Source organism: Oncorhynchus masou, chromosome 31 (assembly GCF_036934945.1).
Source record: "Oncorhynchus masou masou isolate Uvic2021 chromosome 31, UVic_Omas_1.1, whole genome shotgun sequence".
Classification (NCBI taxonomy): domain Eukaryota; kingdom Metazoa; phylum Chordata; class Actinopteri; order Salmoniformes; family Salmonidae; genus Oncorhynchus; species Oncorhynchus masou.
In genome coordinates, this window is record NC_088242.1 from 70947590 (window position 1) to 70966947 (window position 19358).

The 19358-nt window shown below is 42.7% G+C and overlaps 1 protein-coding gene and 1 pseudogene across 2 annotated transcripts in view; one reads left to right on the forward strand and one right to left on the reverse strand.

Annotated features, from left to right (window-relative positions):
• Positions 1-2120: 2120 nt before the first annotated feature.
• Positions 2121-9771, forward strand: LOC135525003 (recQ-like DNA helicase BLM; annotated as a pseudogene).
• Positions 9772-13937: 4166 nt separating this feature from the next.
• Positions 13938-19358, reverse strand: part of LOC135524377 (FERM domain-containing protein 5) — a 110365-nt gene continuing 104944 nt past the window's right edge. For both annotated transcript variants that reach the window (XM_064951846.1, XM_064951845.1), the window contains exon 14: positions 13938-18968. In XM_064951846.1, coding sequence (XP_064807918.1) covers positions 18385-18968 — 584 coding nt within the window. In that variant the 3' untranslated portion in view covers positions 13938-18384. The remainder of the gene's footprint in view (positions 18969-19358) is intronic.

Below are 19358 nucleotides of genomic sequence, written 5' to 3' on the forward strand. Positions count from 1 at the left end.
TAGAAACTTCAGAGTGTTTTCTATGCACACATACGAATCATATGCATATACTATATTCCTGGCATGAGTAGCAGGATGTTGAAATGTTGCGCGATTTTTAACAGAATGTTGAAAAAAGTAGCCCGATCTCTAAGAGGTTTTAACAAGTGCTATTAGCATTTGGCGTAGCGCATTTGCATTTATTGTTGGCAAGGTGGGACGCTAGCACGTCGGGTTGCCCAGAGAGGTTAATGTGTGAAAGTTAAATATTTCTAAAGAATAATTTTGAATTCCCTGCGCCACCTTTTCAGCTGAATGGGGGGTGGAGTTCCCCTTGGGGATCGCCTTGCCATAACAGGATCTGCTAATCATGTGTATGTGACACCCCCTGGGGGCAAACTGAGTGGACAATTTGGGACGGCCCAGTGGGAGGATCCTAACTTAAAAGCTACCGCAGCCCTAGTGATAGCGGTGGATGGACAGCTACTTCCGGGGGTGAGTGACTGGCGATACCCCCATTTACAAATCAAGAATAACCTTTTGTATCAGGTGTCGCGTCAACAGGGGGAACTTTGAGGGGTATTGTTGCTGCCCCGATAGTACATGGGAACCATTCTTCAGCTGGCCCACACCCATCTTGTCACGCCTTGGTCTTAGTATTTTGTGTTTTAGTTAATTAGTTGGTCAGGCCAGGGTGTGACATGGGTTTATTGTTTGTTGTATTTAGTGGGGGTTTTTAGTTATTGGGATTGTAGCTGATTAGGGGTGTGTGTTTCAAAGGTTTGGCTGCCTGAGGCGGTTCTCAATCAGAGTCAGGTGATTCTCGTTGTCTCTGATTGGGAACCGTATTTAGGTAGCCTGGGTTTCGCTTTGTATTTCGTGGGTGATTGTTCCTGTCTCTGTGTTAGTGTTCACCAGTCAGGCTGTAATAGGTTTCACGTTCCGTTTTGTTGTTTTGTATTTATTCGTTATTTCATGTATAGTTTCGTTATTTGTTTTCACTAATAAACATGAGTAACAAACACGCTGCATTTCGGTCCGACTCTCTTTCGACAAACGAAGAACGTCGTTACACATCTGTTGGGGGCGCACCTGAGAATGGAGAAGACCCAGGAACAGATCGCCGCCTAGTTCCACTGGCCCGGGATGAGGAGGGCCGTGGAAGATTACTGTCGCAGCTGTCCGGACTGTCAAAAGACTGCCCCAAAGGCACACTTCCGAAACCCACTGGTCCCCCTGCCCTTTGAAAGCATCGCCATGGACATAGTGGGACGCCTCGTAAAAGCAGCACGAGGACACCGGTACATCCTGGTAATAGTGGACTATGCCACCCAATATCCCGAGGCGATTCCCCTACGGGCGGCGGTATGGCTGGGTGCTGTTCCACCTCTTTAGTAGGTTGGCATCCCAAACGAGATCCTAACAGACCAAGGTATTGAGTCTATGTCCCGCCTAATGAAAGATTTGTGTGCTTTCCTGCAGATCAAGCAGATCCGGACCTCCGTCTTCCACCCGCAGACAGATAGACTTCAATAAAATGCTCAAACAAATGCTGTGGAAGGTCATCGAGCAGTACGGGAAGAACTGGGACCGCCTTATGGCCAGTCGTGAGGGAACATATGGAGAAGGCCCAATGCGCCCAAGTCCAGGGGAGCCCAGTCCCGAGAATTCCAGGTGCGAGACAGGGTGTTTGTCTTAATCCCCACGGCCGAAAGTAAGATCCTGGCAACAAGGCACGGGCCATACAAGGTGATCGAGAAGCTGGGACTTGTCAATTACCGTGTACAGCAGCCGGGGAGGCGGAAACCCCAACAGATTTACAACGTGAACCTGTTGAAGAAGTGGCACGAGAGGACAGCCGTGGCCGTGTTATGGTCGGGACCCCGGACGGCAACGGTACCAGTGGTGGTCCCGAACAATGAAGACCTCGACCCAGCCCAGAAGCAAGAGCTCAGGGAGCTCGTTGATCGGAACATGGCGTTGCTCTCCGTGAAGCCGGGCCGTATGACCCTCATTGAACACCACATCCATACCCGGCCCGGGGCAACGGTATGAGAGAGTCCATATCGGATTCCGGAGGCCCGGAGGAAGGCTGTGATTTCTGGGGTGTGAACGAAATAAGCTTGTTCGACACATACCCCATGCCGAGAGTGGACGAACTCATCGACCGATTGGGAAAGGCCGGTACATCAGCACCTTTGACCTGACCAAAGGATATTGGCAAGTACCGTCGGCAGCCTCCTCCTGGGAGAAGAAGGCGTTTTCGACACCAGACGGATTATATCAGTACCGGGTGCTCCCGTTTGATCTCTTTGCATCAACTTCATGTAATTGTCAATAAAAGCCTTTGACACTTATGAAATGCTTGTAGTTATACTTCAGTATTCCATAGTAACATCTGACAAAAATATCTAAAGACTTGTTTTCGAGTTGCTGTGCGTTTTGTTGCCAACCTATTTTGCTACCTGACAACTTTACGGTCTTTACTTTTTAATTACCGTTTATATTTTTGTTTTTTTTCCTCAACTTTTTCACTCCGGACGCTTTATCTGAATACGGTTCGTCAGGACCTCCAACAGCTGAAGCTAAGTAGTAACATTAACATGATGCCTTCTAATTGCAGTCGCTGTACTCATAATATACAGGAGAACGATCGCCTTACAGTGAGGATAGCTGTGCTACAAGCCCAGCTTCAGACGCAATCGTTAGGCAAGGGTAATTTCAGTGTAGGAAAGGATGAAACAGCATCTGTGCCACCAGTAAGTACAGAGAGTAGTATAAATCCCCTGGCACAGTCCCCACAGCCGGACAACTTTCTCATGGTTTCTGGAAGGAAAGGCTGTAGGAATGCTCAACCGGTGTCGCTCATTCAGCCAACAGAAACTTTCAACCGGTTTTCCCCATTAAGCAGCGAGTCGGAGTCAGAGGCCGAGTCTTCTCTGGTCTCTACTCCTCCCGTTACGGGGTCTGAGACGCCGAAGCTTCCCACCATTAGCTCTGACAAATTGAAAACTCTAGTCATTGGCGACTCCATTACCCGTAGTATTAGACTTAAAACGAATCATCCAGCGATCATACACTGTTTACCAGGGGGCAGGGCTACCGACGTTAAGGCTAATCTGAAGATGGTGCTGGCTAAAGCTAAAACTGGCGAGTGTAGAGAGTATAGAGATATTATCATCCACGTCGGCACCAACGCTTTTCACTTTTGGATGAAAAGCGTGCCCAGAGCGTGCCCAGAGCTGCTGCGTGTAAATCAGCTAGAAAGATGTGTCGGCATCGAGTAATTGTCTCTGGCCCCCTCCCAGCTATGTTGCGTGCCCAGAGTAAACTGCATCCTACTAAGTCCCAGATCCTAATATATGCATATTATTAGCGGTATTGGATAGAAAACACTCTGAAGTTTCTAAAACGGAATGATGTCTGAGAGTCTAACAGAACTCATATGGCAGGCAAAAACCTGAGAAAAAATCCAACCAGGAAGTGGGAAATCTGAGGTGTGTAGTTTTTCAAGCCCCTATTGAAGATACAGTGGGATATTTGTCATCTTGCACTTCCTAAGGCTTCCACTAGATGTCAACAATCTTTAGAACGCTGTTTAATGCTTCTACTATGAAGGGGGGCTGAATGAGAGGGGAATGAGTCAGAGGTCTGCCAGAGAGCCACGGGCTTGTGACGCGCGGTCATGAGAAAGTTACCTGTCGTTCCATTGCTTTTCTACAGACAATGGAATTCTCCGGTTGGGACATTATTGAACATTTATGATAAAAACATCCTAAAGATTGATTCTATACATTGTTTGATATGTTTCTACGACCAGAAAAATATAATATTTTTGAATTTTTGTCCGACATTTCCACCGCACCTCATGAGTTTCGATTTGTTTACGAAACGCCTTAACAATAGGAGGTGTTTGAACATAAATGATTAACGTTATCGAACAAATCAAACATTTATTGTGGAACTGGGATTCCTGGGAGTGCCTTCTGATGAAGATCATCAAAGGTAAGTGAATATTTATAATGCTATTTCTGACTAATGTTGACTGCACAATGTGGCGGATATTTCTTTGGCTGTTTTGGGCTTTGAGCTCCATACTCAGATTATGCTTTTTCCATAAAGTTAAAAAAAATCTGACACAGCGGTATGTATTGTGTAACATGAAGTCCTATGACTGTCATCTGATGAAGATCATCAAAGGCTAGTGATTAATTTTATCTATATTTCTGCTTTTTGTGACAACTCTCCTTGGCTGGAAAAATGGCTGTGATTTTCTGTGACTTGGTGGTGACCTAACATAATCGTTTGTGGCGCTTTCGCTGTAAAGCCTTTTTGAAATCACAATACTTGTATGTTTGAGAAATGTGATTTATGAGATTTCTGTTGATTGAATTTGGCGCCCTGCAATTTCCGCTAACGGAACCCCGTTCCCAGACAGGATATCTGAGGCTATTATATAAACAGCGTTATGGTAATGTGGCCATATTGTCTCCCATGAGTTTCACCAAATTGTACCAGTTCGTAGCTGGATTCTTCACCAATCTTTTATACCTTCTCCGGAACATAAATGTTGTTTGGTTCTCCAGTACTGTGAGGTGGAAGAAATTCCTTTATTCTCTATGAAAATTCACTCTCTATACTGTGGCCATGAGGAGATAATCTCAGGTATTTACAACCTCTCTCTGACCACGGCGGCCTGGGTGTGGGAGACTGGGGCGTGGGGGGATGGTGCTTGGGGGGGGCTGGTGCAGGGGGAGGGGTGCCTGCTGTACCCAAGGAGGGCAATGTCATGACAGTGGGTTAAATGCCCTGTACAGGGGAAGATCCTGGTTCTTGTCAGCTCAGGGTTTTGATCTTGCAACCTTTCTGTTACTAGTCCAATGCTCTAACCACTAGGCTACGCTGCCGCCCCAAATATCTCCAATATACCATGGTTAAGGACTGTGTCCAGGCACTCCGAGTTGCGCCGTGCATAAGAACAGCCCTTCGCCATGGTATATTGGCCATATACCACACCCCCTCAGGCCTTATTGCTTAAATATTGCCTTGATAGTCTTATAGCTCCTCACTAAGTATCTTTCCAGCTACATACACATTGTTATGAGGTTAGCTATAATCGCTTGACTTCACTTTTGTTTGCAGGACATTTTGTTTAAAAAAAGAAGTTCACATCAGGCATCACCAAGGTGGAAGTTCACTCTAAGGTATAATACGCTCAAATGGTTTAACAAACATTAGTGTCAATGTACCTCATGATAACAGCGTTAAGGGCAAAAGTACTTTACCAAGCCATCACTGCACCCAGTCCAGTTGAAAAGACAAATTAGTAGTACTCTTCAAATATAGCCTCACTCCAAGTATTAATGTCTCCGGTCCAGGTAATTTCCCTTTGTACATTTGTTGAAAGCTGGAGGTCACCTATTTAAAGATAAACACTCTTGACACTGTGTTGATGATAAAGAATGACATCAAATTGAAAAGTCAACATAAACTTATCTCCCAAAACTTTTCCCCAGATCATCAAAGTAGATGGAGTGACACAGCTGTCATAGATCTTGATGACAAGTCAGAGTTAGACAAAGACCTAGATTCCACCCCACCCCATCCCCCCTTTCACAAAGCCCAGAGGATTTCAGTCATTCTATTTTCACAAAGGAAACAAGGTACGTTTCTGTTGTACATGTGTACATTCATCTGTTACATTTTAGTTTTTGATTGTGTTTTACATTTGTTTCTAATGGACTTAAGGCCTGATGGTGCGAATGCACTTGATATGATGTTGTACAGCAAGCTATATCTATTTGGCAAGCGTATATTATGATCACAACAGATTGAAGTCAGCTGGCTCTGCAGTCAGTCAAGACATCAGCCCTGTATCAACAAGGGTGTCAAGCCTGCAGAGTGTCTGATGGTCCTCCTAAAGAAAGAAGAGGTGAATAACATGTTTGTTTTTTTATTGTGGAATTTTACCCCTTTTTCTCCCCAATTTCGTAGTATCCAACTGTTAGTAGCTACTATCTTGTCTCATCGCTACAACTCCCTTACGGGCTCGGGAGAGACGAAGGTTGAAAGTCATGCGTCCTCCGATACACAACCCAACCAAGCCGCACTGCTTCTTAACACAGCGCGCATCCAACCCGGAAGCCAGTCGCACCAATTTGTCGGAGGAAACACCGTGCACCTTAACCACTGCGCCACCCGGGAGGCCTTCATGGGTTATGTTTAAGCCAGATGTTTCAGTCTATTTTGAAAGTTTCCGTGAACATAACAGTATGCTTATAATTCTATTGTATTGCCTCCATCATTTTATTTTTCCCGAATAGTCACCAATCTAAAATCAGAAGATCAATTTTTGAAGATCATGGATCATTGAGTATCATCAGTGCTCTGGTGTATTCTATTCCCGAGCATGAACTGATAGGCCTGTCCTGTGGGACAGAACTCTTACTGCAGCGGGCTCACAGGTAATTCCTTGATTCTGCACAATATGGGACAACAGCTGTAGATTAAGTTTCAGCTGTAATTTTACTGTGACATGTATTAATCTCACATGATATATCGTTGTCTCTACCTCCTTGCCTTTTGTGCTGTTGTCTGTGCCCAATAATGTTCGTACCATTTTGTGCTGCTGCCATGTTGTGTTGCTATCATGTTGTTGTCATGTTGTGTTACTAACATGCTGTGTTGTCATGTGTTGCTGCCATGCTATGTTGTTGTCTTAGGCCTCTCTTTATGTAGTGTTGTGGTTTCTCTTATCGTGATGTGTGTTTTGTCCTATATTTTTATTTAATATTAAATGTTGAATGACGGCCTATTGTAAATAAGAATTTTTTCTTAACTGACTTTCCTAGTTAAATAAAGGTTACAAATCTGCTCGTTATATCACGTTTTACCCTCAAGAAAAGGATCATTGCTACTGGCAGCAGTGACACATCTTTCAGGACACAACAGCCAGACAGCACTGTCTTTGAACCCAGATTTAGAGAAAAGCCTACCTTTTCTTTTGCTACACCGTGTGTCCTGCCTACCACCACTTGCCTGCCCAATGATAAAGGAGATTCTTCCATGAAAGCCCTTCCATTCAGGGGATCCTCAGTCATATCTGTGGACTACAACAGCACTTTGTTTGAGGACTCTGACTGCATGATCAATGGAGTTCCGGCACAAAGCACCTCTTGGAAACCCAGCACTCTGGAAAGTCCTATTTTCTCTGGAGACGAGGGGAAAGTATTTACAAGAGGCCAAAGTAATTGTGACTCTCTCCAAAAATCTAACTTGTGATGTGGAGCAGTCAAATCTCTTCTTCTCACAGAAGAGGCCGGCAGCTGCTGTACAATGGACTGGGGAGAGCAGTACCCAAGCCTCTGTGGCTCAAGCCCCTTAGTCACGGATCCGGATTATTTATTTTCATTGATGACTTTGACATTGATGACATCAGTGATTCAGATATCCCTGATTGCTTTGATGAACCCCTGAGCTCCTCAGCATCAAGGCAAGAAGCACAGCAGTGCTGTCACTAAAGTGGTGTGTGAGGGAGGACCAAGAACATCAACATGGCAAAAGAAACCAGCTACACCAGCACCTGTAGCCAAGCCTCCTAAAATCCCCTCTCCTGGCAAGTACATTCAATAGAGCAGCCTTGAGATTTGATTGTATTGTTCCTTCTACTAAAAAAAGGGATTATTTTTTTCTTATATGTATTACTTGGTCTGTAGCCCAGACACCCATGTTTATCTCTCATATCATTTGCAGAGACCACATAAAGAAACCCTGCCCACGATCGTTTCAGAGGCTTCAACTTCCCCAACTGTTCAGAGGTTATGATTTTCCACAAGCGCTTTGGTCTGGTTCCTATTCAATCAACTAGAGACCATTAATGCTATGTTGTTCGGTGAAGAGACATTTTTCCTGATTCCCACAGGTGAGTGGTGAATCATTGCAGATTGTATCAAATCAAATTGTATTTGTCACATGCGCCGAATACAACAAGTGTAGACCTTATTGTGAAATGCTTACTTTCAAGCCCTTAACCAGTTCAAGAAGAGTTAAGAACATTGTACTATACAACAAGTGCATTTTAATGCATGAATTCAGATAACTTAAACCGATTTTGCAGATTTGTAACATTTAGTAGCTATGAACAGATAATTTTGATTTGGAAATGTAATAAACTGTGATTTATTTCCTGTTTTTCAGGAGGGGGTAAAAGTCTTTGTTACCAGCTGCCGGCGTGTGTGTGCGCAGGAGTGACTGAGGTCATCTCACCACTGAAATCACTCATTGTAGACCATGTCCAGAAACTCATTACTCTTCATGTACGTTTTCAACCATACTGCTCACAGTGCGAAGTATGAAATGTGTACATTCTTGCCACCCTGTGCGTGGAAGGTGTTTTAAACATCCTTACATGCTTTTAGATTCCTGCCACAAGTTTGTCTGGTCACAAGGCAGATGGTGAAGCAGGGAGGATCTTGCAGCTGTCCAAAAAGGACCCCCATCATTAAACTGCATTGTGCCACTGCTGAGAAGGTGAAAATAAAATCACAAGGCTTGTAGCAAAAACTAACATGAACCTCTTCTTGAAAACCCCCTGTTTGAACTAGTGCGTGTTTTGTTCACACTGTGACAATAACATGCTTAGCAAGAACAGAAACGGCTCTAATCAAACCTGTGTTTTCTGACCTATCCCTTTCACCAGGTGTGTGCGAGTGGCAGATTGATCAGAACCTGTATGAGAGCTTTCTTCTGGCACACTTTGTCATTGAGGCTCACTGTCAGTCAGGTAGATTCATGTAGTGAATGTAGTGAATGTGATGCTTTATCTGTCCTACTGTTTTGTGGTCATGGATGAGCCTCATGCCCATTTATTTTTTAAATCTCAGTGGGCCATGACTTCCGGCCAGACTACAAGTGGATGCATGAGCTGCGGAAAAAGTGTCCCGCATGGCTCTAACAGCCACAGCCACCCCCCCGTGTCCAGAAGGACATCCTCAACCAGCTGCAGATGACTGGACTTCAGGTGTACATACTCTAAGAGGTGTCTTACCTGGCACAAAATACCAGTACAGATGTAGTGATGTCTCACGAAAACATACAGCAGCTGTTTGAATGAATGTTCCTCACTGTGTCTTTTCTCTTTCAGATTTACCATCAGCTTCAACAGAAAGCACCTCAAGTATGCTGTGCTACCCAAGAAACCCAAGAAGGTAGATGAGGACTGCATCAACTAGATCAATAACCATCATCCACGTTAGTGTTTTCCCTAAGTTTGTCTGAAGTTTCCAATGCTCATTGAATAATGTGTTTTTGAGGACTGGGATCTAAACTTGTTTTTTACTCCTAGTGTATACTCTAGGTGATTCAGGCATTGTGTGCTGTCTGTCCCGTAATGTCTGACACCATGGCTGACAGTCTTCAGAGGGCTGGTATACTAGAGCTAGATTACCAAGCAGGTCCTCAATGACAAAGACAGAGAATATGTGCAAGTGAATCAATCAGGATGGCTGCCAGGAGAGATGATCTCAACAGATGTTAACATCACTAACAACCTTCTACAAACTTCATGAAGAGGTTAATGTTGTATCTCTGTCCTCCTGGTCATGTGTGCCACCATAGCCTTTGGCATAGGCATCGACAAGTCTGATGTTGGCTATGTGATCCACGCCAGTTTCCAAGTCAGTGGAGGGCCACTACCAGGAGTCAAACAGAGCAGCCAGGGATGGAGAGATCTCTCACTGCATCCTCTTCTACTCCTACTCTGACATCATTCGCATTGAGAGGTTCATTTTATAGATTTTTTAAACTTAATCCTTATTTTACCAGGTACGTATCTGAATTCTGACTATATTGGCCTACATCTTCTTACAAAGAATACTCTGCCTCATTCCCATACGGTTTTTATTTTATTTACTTTTCTGCTCTTTTGTACACCAGTATCTCTACTTGCACATCATAATCTGCTCATTTATCACTCCAGAGTTAATCTGCTAAATTGTAATTATTAGCTCCCATGGCCTATTTATTGCCTACCTCCTCATGCCTTTTGAACACAATGTATATAAACTTTCTTTTCTACTGTGTCATTGACTTGTTTATTGTGTTAGTGGCTTGTTTATTGTTTACTCCATGTGTAACTCTGTGTTGTTGTCTGTGTCACACTGCTTTGCTTTATCTTGGCCAGGTCGCAGTTGCAATTGAGAACTTGTTCTCAACTAGCCTACCTGGTTAAATAAAGGTGAAATAAAAAAAATAAACAAAGTTTTAAAAAGTTTGTATGTGTTATAACACACACACATTGGAAAATGTCTGTGAATGTATTGCAAGTTCCATGGAAGGGTCTAAAATCCTGTAAGTCAAAGTGTGAAAAAGTTGGATCCAGATATGGCAAATCTCCGAACCAAAATCGACTGACTCTGAACATGCTGGTGGACATTTTCTTGGGTAAGCAGTAAAGTTCAGCGTCACTCAAATGAAGCATTAACAATGGCTGTATGTGTTCTGAGAAACTCTGAGAAACCAACAGTATGTTCTGATAGGTACTAAAACTGCCCGTATCCAATCGGGGATGTTTGGGTTTGGAGCGGCCTTCTCCAGAGACAACGCTGACAGGCTGTTCAAGAAGCTTGTGCTGGATCACCTCCTGGTGGAGGACCTGGACATCACAGCCAACGGCCAGGCAGTGGCCAACAGCTCTGCTGGAATCAATGCCATAAACATCCTAGGGGGACACATACAGGTGAGCTGACGCACATCACACACTGGCTTCATGTAAAGACATACTCTTCAATAGCAGTGTTTTCCATATGCACCAGCCTTTGGCTAAATAGCTGATAAGACATTGTAATCCATCTACCTTTTCCACTTTAACTAGGCTTCTTTTCATTTTAAAAGTTTCAATTCGCTAGTGAGAAGAGTCTGTGTAGACTTCTGCTAGAATGAACGATATGCATCTTCTAGTGATCTATTGATAGGATAGGTGCCTGTCAGTCACAAAGTGAGCAATGGCAGGTAAAGACTACTGGTTTGCCAGTTTGCTGTCTGTCCCGGCTCTCGGTACCTATGTTATTTTTGTGCGCTGTGGTTAGCTGCAGTTTAATTTATTTTATGGCAGAGTGAGAGCATGATGCTTCTTCATCGTCTGCTGTGAGTGAATTTACACGTCCCATGTAATGGAAGTGGTAACGATGAGTTGAAATTGGAGGTTGACCAATTATGATTTTTCAACGCCGATACCGGTTATTGGGGGACCAAAAATAGCTGATACCGATTAATCCGAAGATTAAAAAAAAAAAAGATACATTTTATTTTTTATATTTTATATATATATATATATATATTTGTAACAATGACAATTACAACAATACTGAACAATGAACACTTTTATTTTAACTTAATATAATACATCAATAAAATCAATTTAGTCTCAAATAAATAATGAAACATGTTCAATTTGATTTAAATAATGCAAAAACAAAGTGTTGGAGAAGAAAGTAAAAGTGCAATATGTGCCATGTAAAAAAGCTAATGTTTAAGTTCCTTGCTAAGAACATGAGATCATATGAAAGCTGGTGGTTCCTTTTAACATGAGTCTTCAATATTCCCAGGTAAGACGTTTTAGGTTGTAGTTATTATAGGACTTTTTCTCTCTATACCATTTGTATTTCATATACCTTTGACCATTGGATGTTCTAATAGGTACTTTAGTATTGCCAGGCTAATCTCAGGAGTTGATAGGCTTGAAGTCATAAACAGAGCAATGCTTGAAGCATTGCGAACAGCTGCTGGCAAATGCAGGAAAGTGCTGTTTGAATGAATGCTTACGAGCCTGCTGCTACCTACCACCGCTCAGTCAGACTGCTCTATCAAATCATGGACTTAATTATAATATTATAACACACAGAAATACGAGCCTTAGGTCATTAATATGGTCAAATCCAGAAACTCTCATTTCGAAAACAAAATGTTTATTCTTTCAGCCCTCCATGTGCTCACCAGCGGTAGCCTGACTGCCATTAGGTACCGAGATGAGATCCTCAGACCCCTTGTGAGACCATATGCTGGTGCTGTTGGTCCTGGGTTCCTCCTAATGCAAGACAATGCTAGATCTCATGTGGCTGGAGTGTGTCAGCAGTTCCTGCAAGAGGAAGGCATTGATGCTATGGACTGGCCGCCTGTTCCCCAGACCTGAATCCAATTGAGCACATTTGGGACATCATGTCTCGCTCCATCCACCAACGCCACGTTGCACCACAGACTGTCCAGGAGTTGGCAGATGCTTTAGTCCAGGTCTGGGAGGAGATCCCTCAGGAGACCATCCGCCACCTCATCAGGAGCATGCCCAGGCATTGTACGGAGGTCATACAGGCACGTGGAGGCCACACACACTACTGAGCCTCATTTTGACTTGTTTTAAGGATATTACATCAAAGTTGGATCAGCCTGTAGTGTGGTTTTCCACTTTAATTTTGAGTGTGACTCCAAATCCAGACCTCCATGGGTTGATAAATTTGATTTCCATTGATAATTTGTGTGTCATTTTGTTGTCAGCACATTCAATTATGTAAAGAAAAAAGTATTTAATAAGACTATTTAATTCATTCAGATCTAGGATGTGTTATTTTAGTGTTCCCTTGATTTTTTTGAGCAGTGTATATAAAATCCTGCTGAATTAACAAACATTACATTTACATTTACATTTAAGTCATTTAGCAGACGCTCTTATCCAGAGCGACTTACAAATGGGTGAATTCACCTTCTGACATCCAGTGGAACAGCCACTTTACAATAGTGCATTAAATACTAAGATGTTGCTCAGTCATATTTGTGCCCTGCTGTTTGAGTGGTTGGTTTCTGTTAACGCTGTCTGAACCTCTTTGCAGCTGAGGAGCAGTCGGCTGACACCACTGGAAGCTCTACTATGGCATAGATAGACATGACGCGAGGCCGCAGAGACCAAGAGAAAGACACTGGGTCATCCAGTTACTTCAACAGTAACAGCAGAGAAGGCCACTGCGTTCTAGAAATTCAAAAAGTTGAAAGGTTTCATGTTATGTCTCAAAAGTGCTTCTACACCTGAATTGCTTGCTGTTTGGGGTTTTAGGCTGGGTTTCTGTACAGCACTTTGAGATATCAGCTGATGTAAATGTATAAATACATTTGATTTGAAAAGTCTTATGAGGTTATATTTAAGTGTACATTTTCCCATTGAAACCATTTCTGTGTACTCCTGTCTCTCGTGGTGTAGGGGTTACAGCAGCAACGGGTCGTGTGCAGGTTCTAACTCCAGAGGTGAATCTAAAGGCCGGTGCTCAGCAGGAACGGGTTCAGCAGGACAAGGCTCAAGGCCAGCAGCAGCAGCCCCAGTGGGACGGAGCCCCAGCTACATGGCCCTCCCCACACCACAGACCAACAGCTGGCCATTCCTTTTCTGCAATATAGGTGTATACCTGGAGTCCAACAGAGGGACTTTGTGGAATAGCAAAAAAATCGTAGTCATAGGCAACAGTACATCATTCGAGACTGACTCATTTTGTTTACAATTTACTGTAAATTATTTACTTGTTACATTTTAACAGTTTTTGCACAATGTGTAGTTTTGTACAGCGTTATCTGTCTTCCAGTCTGTCGCTATTTATCATTGTTAGTTTGTTTCTTTAACAGTATTTCTTAGTTTCCTAAATGTGATATTGCTCACCTGCTTTCACCTGAACAAAGCTCATTTGAGAGATTGTGTTGATTTTTTGTTGTCTTGAACACCTACTTTGAATACTGTACTTACTGCCATTTACCCCAAAAACATGCAATATGAAGAGGTTTCCTTTAGACGTCAGTATAGTATGAACTTTCAGAAAATCTATCGGAGACATACTGTTTTAATGGAAAGATTATACAAAAATGTGGACATTTTAATTGCCTTGATGGGAATGTGCAGTGAAGAGCCATAAAACACAAGAATCCACTTTACATTTTTATCCAATGTTTATTTCAAGTTTGAGTAGTTTAATGGCACCAGTTACAAGGGACTATCAGAGAGAAACAATATTTTATACTGTGTTGTACAGAAGGTTTCCTACAGTACAAACATGGGTTCGGAATGGATGAGACTGAACAAGGACTGGATTTGGCACATACATTTGTATATATTTGTATATTCATATATTACGTAAATAAACAGCAACCTTCAGTCCTGACTTGGAAAGATGCAGAATACATAAGACAGGCCGACAGACACTGGTATGCATATACACTTATTTACATGTATATGCATGGCTGTGTGAGCGTCTGTTTGCTTGGGAGCTGGTGAAGGGGTAGAAGCATATTACAAGGTGACAATAGTATGACTGATTTTATTAACTCCCTCAGCTGCTCTGTCTGTCCTCTACTTGTTAAGTAGTATTACTGTGAGAGTAAAGGGGACCTTCAGGAAAAGACCACTCAATGCCATTTACCTTGTATGCAGTCAAACTAGCATATTCTTTTTTCAAGCTGTCCTTTTTGCATGGCTACTGTTTACTCTTCATGTCACTGGCAAACAGCCATCATATGTAGAATATCTTGCACCTCCTTTTATCAGAAAAATAGCCAGTAAAAGTGATCTATTAGCCTGTGGTTTCCAGTTCAGACTTTATGGGTGTATTGACTTTTGAAATGAATTTATCTAATTTAACAGATGTTCAATAACTAATGTAGTTTGTCCTATAGAACTTAACTGCAGAATGATTGCCAACATACTGCATGTAAACCATAGCAGATGTCCAAAGATAACATCAGAACAATTCCATACTGTTTAACACATTACCAGCAAGAGTCTGAAACCCCTACCAGACAAACAAGTACTACAGCCAGTTCCCAATAGAGATCAGTCAAATAAAATAATTTAAACATGACATCTCCAGACTAAAGGTACTGTATAGTTTCAAGGTTTTTCAAAGGCAACATACCTGTACAGACAGATACAGGTGGAGACAACTACAGAACTTTCCCCCAGACACACAGATGACTCACACTGCCCTAAGTGCTGACCATAAACATGACATGGGATCAGTAACCATCACCCTATATTAACACAACATCTACAGCATGAGACGTCAAAGCTACACAGCAAGAAGTGTTTTCCCTTTGAGTGTGTGAAATGAAAGGGTCGTCCATACTTTATGAGGAGGAGGATGCACTGAATATATGTCTATGTCCATTCACTCATTTGCCCCTTTTGTAAAATGCAGAGCTGTTAGGTACTAAAGATTCCAGGCACAGGGAAAGACACCTCGGTCACACTGAAGTACTGTTGAACAAAACTCTGCAGGCTAACATCCCAACAAGAGCACTAACAATGAAAGAAACACTATAAAATGTGGTAAATACTAAGAATAATGATAACTGTATTTGTCTTCACATTATTACTGTTTTTATTTAGAAAGAAGGAAAAGGAGCGTACCATGAGCACTTGTTGGTTTTGTAGATACAGCGACAGTAGACAGATTTTTGACACTGCAAAAACCAACAGCACAATGTCCAGTGTAAGACTTCTGTTTACATTTCTATGTCCATTTGCTCTTACAGTTTGACTGATTATTGCTCATTGAATGATGCTGCCTTAATTGGTGCATGCTTGGAAAGACCATTGAAGCTCCATAATGCTGATGCATACGAACGTAGACCATCAATTGACATTTCCTTCCCTTTTGCTCTTCCAGTTCCCTGACCTTTAAGAAGTAACACTAACATACTCTGCTCTACTGTCCTGTTGACCTTTACAGTATGTAGCTTTAGGCAAGTAATAAATAGGAAATATGAATGCATAAAACAATGAAACAGTACCGTTATCTTGCATATCGGATCTACACTCCCCATCCAGGTACAGACAAAGTCGTCCTTCATCCTTGTATCTGTTGTTCATTGGAAGTGCATGCATGGTATACGAGCATAGAGAGCATGCACATTTCACTCAGGAATTTCTGCCTTTATACGGTATATAACAGTTGCTGCACCAGATTTGCTACTAAAGGCTGCTTTTACCACCCCTGTGCCATAAACATGGATATTTATCACCACAGATGTCTGGGCTCCACCCGGTTGATTGAGGGTTAAGAACTGAAATGGCTATGAATACAGTAGACACCCATCCATAACACTACAGTATGCCGTAGTGTCTTCATTGCTGGGTCTACCTGAACTAGGAGGGTGCTGTTGGGAGACAGACTACACTTAGGGCCAGGGGCTACAGTGCTCTGGTTACATGGGCCCAGGCTGGGTTCCCAAGGGAAGAGCAGGCAGCAGCACTGGGGGATCAGAGCATGGATCAGCTGTGTGGAGGTCATGGTGTTAAATAACAGGCCAAAACAGGCATGGCTGTACTGCCAATTGAATCACAAGCACCAAGTGCTCACATATGCATTCCCCTTTGACTATACTTGTACCGGCCACTTTCATGTGAGGCTGGTCACTCACCAGTTCCTCATTGCTCACCTCTTCTGACGTCCCTTGTACCTCTTTCTCACTCAATCTCTTTCTTTCCAAACTCTCTTACTTATCACTCTCTTTTATTCTCCCTTTTCAAAAATAAGACCATATTTTTCTCAGTCAACACTTCACATTATCATCTTGAAGTTTGTTACATTCCTACATACAGACACATAAACGCACTCACACCTGCACCAGGTACAGTAGAGGAGGTAGACAAAAACACAAAAACAGATTTTACCCAGAATCCAGCAGCCATGACAGCAGAATTATTGCTCCTTTGAGCTATGAGGCAGAAGTCTGCACAGTCACCTCTCAAACTTTGGAAAACTATTGACTATCTGCATTTGTTGTGACATTTACAGGCGTGTCTTTGGACTGACTATGTTTTTTCTGTTGGTATTGTAGTCCCGTCTACTTTCTAAAATATGTATTGTTCCTCCACCATCTGTTGTGCCTTCCTGGCCCATAGTGGGCATTGGCAATAGTTGTATTGACTTCTAAAAAGTGTGCATACAGTGACTGATGCTTCATTGCTGGTGGAGTGAGAGAGGTGTGATCTGTGGGGAGTCAGTGGATCTGGATAAAATACCTGTTTCTGAGTTAAACCCCCCTTCCAATATGTCCATAAATGCTAGACCTCACTTGAAACACAGCGCTAAAAAAATGTATAATTTAATCTTCAATAACAAAATAACATTTCAGTTCTGTTAAAATATACATGGAAAAACTGTCAATATATTAGGAAACAAACGACTTTGTACAAAAAGTACATCAGTGTCATTCTTATGCTAACAATTAATTATAGTGTGATATACACTAACTTAAGAGCAAGGTTGATATGTAACTAAAATAAACTATAAATTCTTTATACAAAGAAATCCTTAAATTCCATCGGATCTTAACATAATAAAGAAATGTAGACACAACTAAATTAAGAAATATGACAAAACAAATGAACTCATTCAAAAGTACTGAAGTATTTAACCATAAGAGTATTGCACATCTACCTAGACTGGTCCTATTGGTGCTAGTGAGTGTTTCTATGAGGTTGATCATCAACACTTCTAACTACTGACACAATGGGGTCACAAAACACCATGGTTACTGGTTTATTTAACTGTAGCCTTTATAAAACTTCACAGTTTCTACTTTAAACACATACCGTAGTTGCATTTCCACTAAATTATAACTTTAAAACAATCCGCCAAATTCAAAATGGTCTTCATGTCATCTACTTTTTTCTTCATAAAAGGCATTTGGTAATCATCCTGACTTACTCAATTTCAATCACTTGCACTTTGACAGACAGACACAATGCACATTGCTCTAATTTCCCTCACACAAGGTGTTCTGATCAATGGCCACCCAATGAAAACCATTAAAGATGTATTGATTGAGATGGATGTTGTCAAACCTGTATCTAGCTCACTTCGTTCTGAACCATTTCAATGACTTAGTGGCTTTCCTGATATCCTTGCATCACATTCCTCCCATATGCAAATGTTTTATGTTCCAAACAATAAATACTAAATGAAGGCAACTTTCATTCGTTGCAACAAAATGTCTACTTCCTAAAAAGTAACGTTTTAAAATACTTCAGTTCTTTGATTTCAGTTTAATATTTTTTTGTTTATATTTTTTGAAAAAATAAAATACCTGAAATGACCTGAAAATTAAAAAAAAAATGCAAAAATGTCTTCTGGCTTTGTAAAAAAGAAACTAACGTAAAGGGAAAAAAGGGGGAGTAACTCAAAATGGAGGGAGAGAGAGAGAAACTCCTGGCACAGTGATTCCAGGAGTGGTCCGAGGTGTATGTCAGCGGGAGTATCATGAGAGAAGCTGGGTTCATGGTTGGGACGGGGCTGCCCTCCATCTCTCCGGAGCCTTAATCGTCTTCTCAAACCCCCGAATGGGCTTACGCACTCTACGGCCTCATGCTCTCTCTCATTTGTTAATGAGCAAACTGCCCGCCCAGCGGAGCTTGCAGGCAAACCACCGCCTGAGGGGACAAAAGTATTCGTAATGGAACTGCTCAAATTCGGGGGTCTGGCGGATATCACGTAAAAATGCAACGTCAAGGTCGGATTCGGTGAGGACGATGAGGAGGAGGAGCAAGACAAAGAGGAGTCCAATGGTCACAAGGAGCAAACGGAGGACACTTAAAACAAACTTATTCACCTGTTCCACTTCGCTGAGCGACGAGGCCCCCCCTGCACCCTCTACCGCCGCTCTACTGTCTGTCAAGTCGCCTGCCTCCCCCACAGAGGGGGTGCCCGCCTCCGACTCCTTCTCCTCCTCGATGCTGCAGGGAGCTCCATTGACCTGGCGTGCCACGGCCAACTCCAGGCTGTGCTCTGCCACGGGGGTGGGCAGCACACTGTCAGAGGGGCTGTAGGCCTCGTCAGAGATCACCGCCGAGCCCTCGCTGGCGTTCGTGGCCAGGCTGCGGGAGCGCGGCATGAAGGAGTCCCCATGGGACACAGAGCGCACAGGCGTAGAGTGGGCACTGTCACGCAATGACTCCAGACCTGTCAGGGCAGGGGGGCGGGGCGAGGAGGGTGAGGGAAGAGAGGGAGGGAGAGAGAGAAACAGAAACACTCTCAGGAGAAATAAAAACATACCAGTACCGTTGGCTACAGACCCCAGCTATCCACACACTATGCATACACTACAGATCACTGACATGAGATGTATCTAGAGACTATCTAGTGTTCACACGGGTACAGCAGGTATAGAGGAGTTCATAAATGGGGTGTAAAGAGGTCTGTTAATGGCAGGAGACACTCAGGCTCCAGTCAGACCAGTCTGAGAAGGGAAACCTGATCATAGATCCCCAGAGTGAGAGGGGGTTTCCAGTACACACAACACTGCAGTCCTAATGTCTAATAAGAGATAGCTTCAATCCTGTGAGAGCATAT